At 45.2% G+C, this 9,568-nt stretch overlaps 1 protein-coding gene across 1 annotated transcript in view; it reads left to right on the plus strand.

Annotated features, from left to right (window-relative positions):
• LOC146337896 (IgGFc-binding protein-like) overlaps window positions 1-9,567 on the plus strand; it is a 79,596-nt gene extending 70,029 nt beyond the window's left edge. Inside the window, exons 29-32 of the mRNA XM_084816330.1 lie at window positions 4,345-4,737; window positions 6,509-6,795; window positions 9,395-9,467; window positions 9,532-9,567. Of these exons, the coding sequence (XP_084672456.1) occupies window positions 4,345-4,737; window positions 6,509-6,795; window positions 9,395-9,467; window positions 9,532-9,567 (789 nt within the window). The remainder of the gene's footprint in view (window positions 1-4,344; window positions 4,738-6,508; window positions 6,796-9,394; window positions 9,468-9,531) is intronic.
• The last annotated feature ends 1 nt before the right edge of the window (window position 9,568 follows it).

A 9,568-nucleotide genomic window follows, 5' to 3' on the forward strand; every position in this document is an offset into this window, starting at 1 on the left:
CCATTCCAGTATTCTTGCCAAGAAAACCCCATGGAACATATCACAAGGCTAAAAGATATGACGCCGGAAGATGAGCCCCTCAGGTCGGAAGGTGACCAATATACTACTGGGGAAGAGCAGAGGGAATTTCCAAGTAGCGCCAGAAAGAGTGAAGCGGCTGGGCCAAAGCTGAAAGGACACTCAGCTGTGGATGTGTCAGGTGGTGAAAAGAAAGTCTGATGCTGTAAAGAACAATATTGTTTAGGAACCTGGAATGTCAGATCAATGAATCAAGGTAAGCTGGAGGTGGTCAAACATGAGATGGCAAGATTGAACATCGACATCTTGGGAATCAGCGAACTAAAATGGACAGGCATGGGCGAATTTAATTCAGGTGACCATCATATCTACTCCTGTGGGCAAGAATCCCTTAGAAGAAATGGAGTAGCACTCATAGTCAACAAAAGGGTGGGAAAAGCAGTACTGGGGTACAATCTCAAAAATGACAGAATGATCTCAGTACGAATCCAAGGCAAACCATTCAACATCACAGTAATTCAAGTCTATGCCCCAACCACTGAGGCCGAAGAAGCTGAGGTTGATCGGTTCTATGAAGACCTACAACACCTTCTAGAACTAACACCAAAAAAAGACGTCCTCTTCATCATAGGGGATTGGAATGCTAAAATAGGAAGTCAAGAAATCACCGGAATAACAGGCAAGCATGGCCTTGGTGTACAAAATGAAGCAGGACAAAGGCTAATAGAGTTTTGCCAAGAGAACACGCTGATCATAGCAAACACTCTTTTCCAACAGCACAAGAGGTGAATCTACACATGGACATCACCAGATGGTCAATATCGAAATCAGATTGATTATGTCCTTTGCAGCCAAAGATAGAGAAGCTCTATACAGTCAGTAAAAACAAGTCCTGGAGCTGACTGCGGCTCAGATCACAGAAGAACTATACAGGAAAGATCTGAATGTCCCTGATAGCCATGATAGTGCGGTCACTGAACTTGAGCCGGACATCCTAGAGAGTGAAATCAAGTGGGCCTTAGGAAGCATTACTAACAACAAAACTAGTGGAGATGACAGTCTTCCAGCTGAGCTATTTAAAATCCTAAAAGATGATGCTGTTAACGTGCTGCACTCAATATGCCAACACATTTGGAACACTCAACAGTGGCCACAAGACTGGAAAAGGTCAGTTTACATTCCAATTCCAAAGAAGGGCAATGCCAAAGAATGTTCAAACTACCGTACAATTGTGCTCATTTCACATGCCAGCAAGGTTATGCTCAAAATCCTACAAGCTAGGCTTCAGCAGCATGTGAACCGAGAACTACCGGAAGTACAAGATGGGTTTCGAAGAGGCAGAGGAACTAGAGATCAAATCGCCAACATTCGCTGGATCATGGAGAAAGCAAGAGAATTCCAGAAAAATGTCTATTTCTGCTTCATTGACTACGCTAAAGCCTTTGATTGTGTGGATCACAACAAACTGTGGCAAATTCTGAAAGAGATGGGAGTACCAGACCACCTTACCTGTCTCCTGAGAAACCTGTACGAGGGACAAGAAGCAACAGTAAGAACCGGACATGGAACAACAGATTGGTTCAAAATTGGGAAAGGAGTACGACAAGGCTGCATATTGTCACCCTGCTTATTTAATTTATATGCAGAGTACATCATGAGAAACGCCGGGTTGGATGAATCACAGGTCGGAATTAAGATTGCCGGGAGAATGATCAACAACCTCAGATACGCAGACGATACCACCCTAATGGCAGAGAGCGAAGAGGATCTAAAGAGCCTCTTGTTGAGGGTGAAAGTGGAGAGTGCAAAAGCTGGTTTGAAACTCAACATTAAAAAAATGAAGATCATGGCATCTGGCCCCATCACTTCCTGGCATATAGAAGGGGAAAAAATGGAAGCAGTGACAGATTTTATTTTCTTGGGCTCCAAGATCACCGCAGACGGTGACTGTAGCCATGAAATTAAAAGATGCTTGCTCCTTGGGAAGAAAGCTATGGCAAACCTAGACAGCATAGTAAGAAGCAGAGACATCACCTTGCCAACAAAGGTTCGTATAATCAAAGCTATGGTTTTCCCAGTAGCTGTGAGAGCTGGACTATAAGGAAGGCTGAGCGCTGAAGAATGGATGCTTTCGAACTGTAGTGCTGGAGAAGACTCTTACGAGTCTCCTGGACTGCAAGGAGATCAAATCGGTCAATCCTAAAGGAAATCAACCCTGAGTGCTCATTGGAAGGACAGATACTGAAGCTGAAACTCAAATATTTTGGCCACCTAATGTGAAGAGAAAACTCCCTGGAAAAGACCCTGATGCTGGGAAAGATTGAAGGCAAAAGGAGAAGGGGACGGCAGAGGATGAGATGGCTAGATAGCATCACCGATGCAATGAATATGAACCTGAGCACACTCCAGGAGAGTGCGCAGGACAGGAAGGCCTGGCGTGCTATGGTCCATGGGGTCACGAAGAGTCAGACACGACTTAACGACTGAACAACAACAACAACAAACAATTAAATTAAGCTTATGTTCTATTAGTAACATGTTTCAGCACAATCCTATGCGTATTTACTCAGACGTAAGTCCAGCTGAGTTCAATGTGGCTTGCACCCAGGTAAGTGGGCATAGGATTGCAGCCTTAGTCTTTAAGCCACTAATGGACTCAGACCTTAAATACTTAACTCAGCCTTCCCCTACCTGGTGCCATGCTGGCTGGGAATGATGGAAGTTGTAGCCCAACACATCTGGAAGGCACCAGGTTGGGGAAAACTGACGTAACCTGAGGCCTAAACTATGCATTATGGGAAGATGTGTGGGTGTTGCTAACTTGTGTATCTCCTTTGCAATGCTGACTGGAAGAATATGTGAGATTCACTTCAATGCATTCGCATTTGGCTGCTACATATGGGTAGCAAGAAAATGAGTGCAGTGCTGTCGTGAAAAAGACACCTGAAAACGTTGGAGGGGCCATAGCTCAGTGGTAGAGCACCTGCTTTGCATGCAGAAGGTCCCAAGTTCAATCCCCAGCATCTGCAGGTAGGGATGGAAAAATTCCTACCTGAAACCCTGGAGAACTGCTGCTAGTCAGTGTCCACAAAACTGGGCTAGATGGACCCATGGCCTGACTCAGTATAAGGCAGCTTCTGATGTTCCTAGCTGCACATCCAGCCCTGGCATCACCACATGGCATCCTTGGGCAACTGCCAGAGCCCCCGTCCCCCTACAGAGTCCACTGTTGATGACTACCCTAGGCTCATGTTGATTTTCTGTTCCCTTTGATCTTAATTGCAATCCTCACAGTAGCTGGGTGGAAATGAATTTCCCCAGTAACAACATACTGGGCCAATTCGCAGGATCAAGCAGCCCACCGTGGCTTATTTAAACCACGCTGTGCTGGTGGTGCGGGTGGCCATTTTGAATATTCAAGCCACAACCGTGGTTTGTGTCATCTGAACTGGGTGAGGGTAGGTAGTTGGCAGTTGGCATGGTTAACAAACCACCCACTACCCTAAAACAGGCCATGGGTTGTGCGTGGTTTGTTAACCATAACAGCAACCCACCCTCACCAAGTTAGGGTGACACACACGACAAGCTGCAGTTGCGGCTTGAATATTCAGAATCACTGCTTACACGCGCAGCAGCCCACCATGGCTTAAATAGCCACAATGGGCTGCAATCATTGTGTGAACCAGGTCATTGTTCCCTGCTGTAATACAAAATATTTTAGGGTGGCTTGGTCTTGAACAGGCAGTTAAGAGACCCATTAGCATTACAAAAGATCCACTCCTGGTGGAGATGAAACACCTCTGGAATAAGTTGCTATTGGTGGTCTGTGATGCTCCGTCATTGCAGGCTTTTAAGAAGGCCTTGAAAGCATATTATTTTACTCTGGCCTTCTCCTGATAGGATTGCTGTTATTGCTGATTTGTTGCTGTTTTATTGCAGGATTTGTTGTTGGCTTTTATTTCTGTTTTTATTGTGTTCTTACTGTTTTATTGTATTTTTATTGCTCTTAATATTTGATTGGTTTTATGTGTTTCATTGTTGTACACAGCCTTGGGAGAGCTGCTGTCCTAAAAGGCGGCCAAAAAATATTTTGAATGAATGAATGAATGAATGAATGAATGAACGAAAGCTCCTAGAACTGGTATGTTGTTATGGAGCAACACAGCTGCTTGCAATTTTGACCTCTCCTTGGGGGCATAGCTATGGGGACTCTCTTGATGAGTGCCTGCACATCAAAACCTACCACTACACCACTGCTTATGCTGTATTGTTTGGGCTGAAACCTGTGACCCTTGGCACAATAACTTCTTTGTGTTGTTCTTGCAGATTGGGGATCACGTCTGGCTTGCCAGTTGTCACAAGAGGTGCAGCTGTAATGGCCCTTCAGACTTCCACTGTGTCTCCACCAGCTGTAACCCTGGCCAGACGTGTACTGTGAAGGATGGGAAACTGGGCTGTCATAGGCAGCGGGGAACCTGCACAGTGACTGGGGACCCTCATTACTTCACCTTTGATGGGGCCGTGGTGCATTTCCAGGGCACTTGCACCTACGAGATCTCGAGGACTTGCCACACCTCCTCTCCCTTCTTCTACCGGGTTGTTGCAGAGAATAGGCATCAGGGGAACCCTGAGGTGTCTTTTGTGACCCGAGTGGAAGTCTGGCTCAAGAGCGGTGCGCTTAGCTTTCATATTGTCCTTGGGAATGGTCAGATAGTAGAGGTATGTGGAAGGTTTGGGTACATGATACTTGGACTACCTTCATGGAAAAGCAATTGACCTGGGGCCTTTTTGTTCCGCTAAGCAGGGATGGGTGAACAACTGATGTTCGAGATCACCAGGATGCTCCGAACATTGTTGCACCTCTTGTCTTGAGCAGTGATCGAATGGGAGATTTGCAGAAATCTCCCCAAATTTGAGCAAATTTCCTCCATAGACTAAAGCAGGGCTGACCCAGTCTACTGTAGAAATTTGTGCAAATTAGGGAATTTGCGCTAATCAAACTGGGAATTGAGAATGAGACAAATACAAGCAGGTGTTCGATGTGTGCAAATATTTTTGGTGGACATGGGCTCGCATTCGGAGCTTCAAATGGGACATGCTCACATTTTTTCCGAGCAAAAACAAAATTCTCATACATCCCTACTGCCAAGTAGCAACTCTGAGGGGATGGATGCTTTGATGGCTGGTGATATGATGCTCTGTGAGGGGTTGCTTAACCCTTCTACTTCCGCAGAGGACAGTGTCCTCAGATGGCGGCTTACTTCTCTCATGCCCTCCAATGTGCAGAGCTTTTGCAAACTAGCGTTAGACTCTTCATCCCTGACAGTTGGAAGAGCAACTCTGCCCTCTTCCACTCTCCTGGTCCTGCTTAACTCAGGCAGTCGAGCATTAAAATGGAGCTTCATCAAAAATAGCTGTTGGACACCAAAAATAGTTGTGAGTTGGTTCCCACCAGCCCACACCAGTGAGGTAATAGCAGCTTCATGGGGAGGGAATGAAGACATGTGTTGAAATAGTGGCATAATAGCAAGTGGGCAAAGACCAGAGGGTATGGTACCATTGAACCATCATGGTAATTCCCAGTTGTTTTTCTAAACATTTTTTGAATGTCATCTTCATGGTATGTCTCACCCTTGTTTGAGCCATGTTTGCTGGAAGCACCTGAGAGGGCCTTTTCTGTGGCTGTGCCAAGGCTGCTGAACTGCTTTCCCCTTGGAGATCTGTCTGGTCCCTTCCTTGTTCGTTTTCCACCACCCCTTCATTTCATTTCATTTATTATATTTCTATACTGCCCCATAGCTGAAGCTCTCTGGGCGGCTTTCGAGATTTTTAAAAACCCTTAAAATGCATTATATAAAGTATAAAACCATTCACATAAGGACATAGAACATATAGCATACACAACACAACATACATCTAAAACCATTTAAAACAAGCAGCCAGAGACAATTAAAGAGACTCTTTATAAGCTGCCAAATGCCTGAGAGAAGAGGGCAGTTTTAACCCGGTGCTGCAAAGATGACAACGTTGGTGCCAGGCAGGCCTCAGGAGGAAGATTATTCCATAAATGGGGGGCCAGCACCGAGAAGGCCCTCTCCCTTGTTGCTGCCCTCCGAGCTTCCCTTAAGATTTATTTATTGTCCAGCACATATTTAATTGATCTGCTTGGTTCAGTTTGGTACTAATCCTGCCTGCTGGCCTGCCTACGTTTTGTGAATGTGTTTTTTTTATCATGTTGTTTTTATCATTTTAAAGGTTTTTACAATTCATATTGTTAATATCCTGGGCATCAATTAGATGGAAAGGTGAGATGGAAACATTATATTTTTTGCCATAACAATGAGGTCTAGAAACATGGTATGAAGAGTGACAAGATTTTTCACTAGATGATAAAGTCTATACTCCATTGTAAAATAATTACAGAGGACTACATCCCTTGTCTGATGCAAGTTGTTATGCTTACTGTCCCAATCCTGACTTCCTTTTTCAGGTCAACCAGGAAAGGGTGCAACTGCCCCATACCATGGGACTCATGGGGTCCATTTCCAAGATCAAAAATATGGTAACCATCAAGGCAATGGCCAATGTGGAGATCCAGTATAATGGCCGCCACACTCTGTTTATCCATGTGGGACCAGAGTACCAGGGGCACCTATGCGGGTTGTGTGGCAATTTCAACAGCATCCGTGGGGATGACAAAGTCCTGCCTGGTGGGAACATGGCGCAGAATGACTCGCAGTTTGGGAATGCCTGGAAGGCAGACATCAGCTCAGCAGGGTAAGAGTGAAAACAACAGAATGAAATTTAATAGGGATAAATGCCAAGTTCTGCACCTAGGAAAAAGAAACCAAATGCACAGTTACAAGATGGGGGATACGTGGCTCAACAACACTACAAGCGAGAAGGATCTTGGAATTGTTGTCAATCACGAGCTGAATATGAGCCAACAATGTGATGTGGCTGCAAAAAAGGCAAATGCTATTTGGGGCTGCATTCATAGAAACATAGCTTCCAAATCCCGGGAAGTACTAGTTCCCCACTACTCAGCACTGGTTAGGCCTCATCTGGAGTACTGTGTCCAGTTCTGGGCACCACACTTTAAGTGTGCAGTCAAGCTGGAGGGTTCAGAGGAGGGCAACGAAGATGATCAGGGGACTGGAAACAAAGCCCTATGAGGGGAGACTGAAAGAACTGGGCATGTTGAGCTTTGAGAAGAGAAGACTGAGTGGAGATAGGTTTCAAGTACTTGAAAGGTTGTCACAGAGAGGAAGGCCAGGATCTCTTCTCGATCATCCCAGAGTGCAGGACACGGAATGATGGGCTCAAGGTACAGGAAGCCAGATTCCGGCTGAACATCAGGAAAAACTTCCTGCAATACGTTAGAGCAATATGTCAATGGAACCAATGACCTACGGAGGTGGTGGGCTCCCCCACACTGGAGGCATTCAAGACGAGGCTGGACAGCCATCTGTCAGGGATGCTTTGACTTGGACACCTGCATTGAGCAGGAGGTTGGACTAGATAGTCTTATAGGCCCCTTCCAGCCCTACTATTCTATGATTCTATGAATACATTGCAGGGATTTAATGGATCTTTTGTGGGCATATCCCAAGAGTCAAATGAAACTGAAGCCTTGTTGAGAAGGGAGGAAATATAAAGGGGAAAACCGGAGCAGACCTCTTTCCATTATTGTTCCCTTTCTGACAAGCAAGGGCAGTGTCATGTGAGGAAGAAGGAATAAGAGTATTCACCTGAGCTGAGCATGTTCTCAGCCTGGAGCTCAACCCACAAAACGGTGCAGCCCACACACCCCGCATTTTGCAGAGACAGGAAAGTCTCTGTTCATTGTGGGATGGAAAAAAAGGAAAAGGTGCAAACAGACCAGGAGCAACGCACTGAGGCACAAGCAGAAATTAGGTGAGGGGACCCATGCTCAGATTCTGAGCATGGGATGAGGACTAAAGGCCAATTTACCTGATTACAAAGTAGACTTCCACACACACCCCTGAAAACCAAACTGTGTGTGTGTGTGTGTGTGTGTGTGTGTGTGTGTGTGTGTGACCAGCAGCTGCACATGATTGCTTGTCTCTTATATGTCTCCTTCCTGGTTCACCAAGCCAATGACTTGTGCTTTTATTTATTTCATGTCCAGATCAAACTTTGCTCTGCCAAAATGTAGCCACCGCCACAGCTTTGTCATTAGCTTGCTGTAGATCGTCAACAGTACAAGACTCTGGCAGTAATCGACACACCATCAGATGTGCTGGGTCTTGGGTTTCTCCACATTCACATAATGTATTGTCGTCAACCAGCAACCCCCACTTAAATAAATTCATCTTACACCTTGGGACCCCCACCCTCATCCTATTCATTGTCCTCCAAACTATATAAGGGAGAGTATTTCCAGCGGCCATTTCTTCCTTCGTTAAAATTCTCAAGTCAGTACGCTCATTGCTCCATTTATTTATCCGATTCTGTTATTTGGTCCCCTCTAGGATATTAGTTCTTGACATAAAGCTCTTTCTAGATCTAAGTCGACAAATTGGGGGAATATAACCGCTCAAAAGGTGACGAGAGTCAGTCTCTTGCTTAGTTCTTTCAGCATCTGCTTCTACTTCCCTTCTAATCTTAGGTGGAGCAACGCCAACAAGAGAATATAGTTTATTAATGGGCGTCGGTTTGAGGCATCCCGTCACTATGCGCATTGCCTCATTCACAGCAATATCTACTTGTGCTTATGGCTCTGATTCACATTAATGTACTACACATGCACATGCTCCCAGAGACACACTCAAAAAGCCGCACACATCGTGTTTGTGATTGCCTTTGCTTGAAGCTACATGGCCCTATGCAAACTGCTCATCGTGGGCTGAGAGCCAACATGGGCCAGTTTTCCTAATACTATAACATGGCCAGATGCTTAGGTGAATTGGCCCACACACTGGCATGCTGCAACAAAACAGGTAACATCGCTTTCCTCTAAAATCAACCTTCAGTTCTTTGTTTTGTTTTTGATTTTCTTAAAAAATATAGTTGAAGCGGATTTATTATTTTTATTATTCACATAAAGTACCTAGAGTTTTCTAAGTGCTATACAGATATTTATTTATTTATTTATTTATTTCTATACCGCCCAATAGCCGAAGCTCTCTTCAAAGATATTCAAAGATAAGATAGTCCCTGCATACTCACAAGCTAATGAACACAACACAAAAGGAAAAAGGTATGGAGAGGGAAGAGGAAAGCATCAGGTCCTTCTCTGGCCAATGGATGGGATCAAGTTGGTCTCGGTTCTACTAGGAGTTCTTTCTGCCAGGGAAGGCTGAAGCCAATTCCTTGCAGCTGCTCCTTCTGACCTTCTGCCTTTTCCTTTCAGGTGCTTGGATGATTCTGCAGTGCTACAGCCCTGCAAAGACCGCCAGGAATATGAAGAGCTCTGTGGGGCCCTGGTTAGCCGATCAGGACCATTTGCTGAGTGCCACTGGCATGTGGATCCTTCTCCATTTTATTCAGCCTGCCTCTATGACTTGTGCCACTATGGGACAGTGAA

This window comes from Heloderma suspectum, chromosome 10 (genome assembly GCF_057233095.1).
Source record: "Heloderma suspectum isolate Gila_16-S chromosome 10, 16-S_ref, whole genome shotgun sequence".
Lineage (NCBI taxonomy): Eukaryota > Metazoa > Chordata > Lepidosauria > Squamata > Helodermatidae > Heloderma > Heloderma suspectum.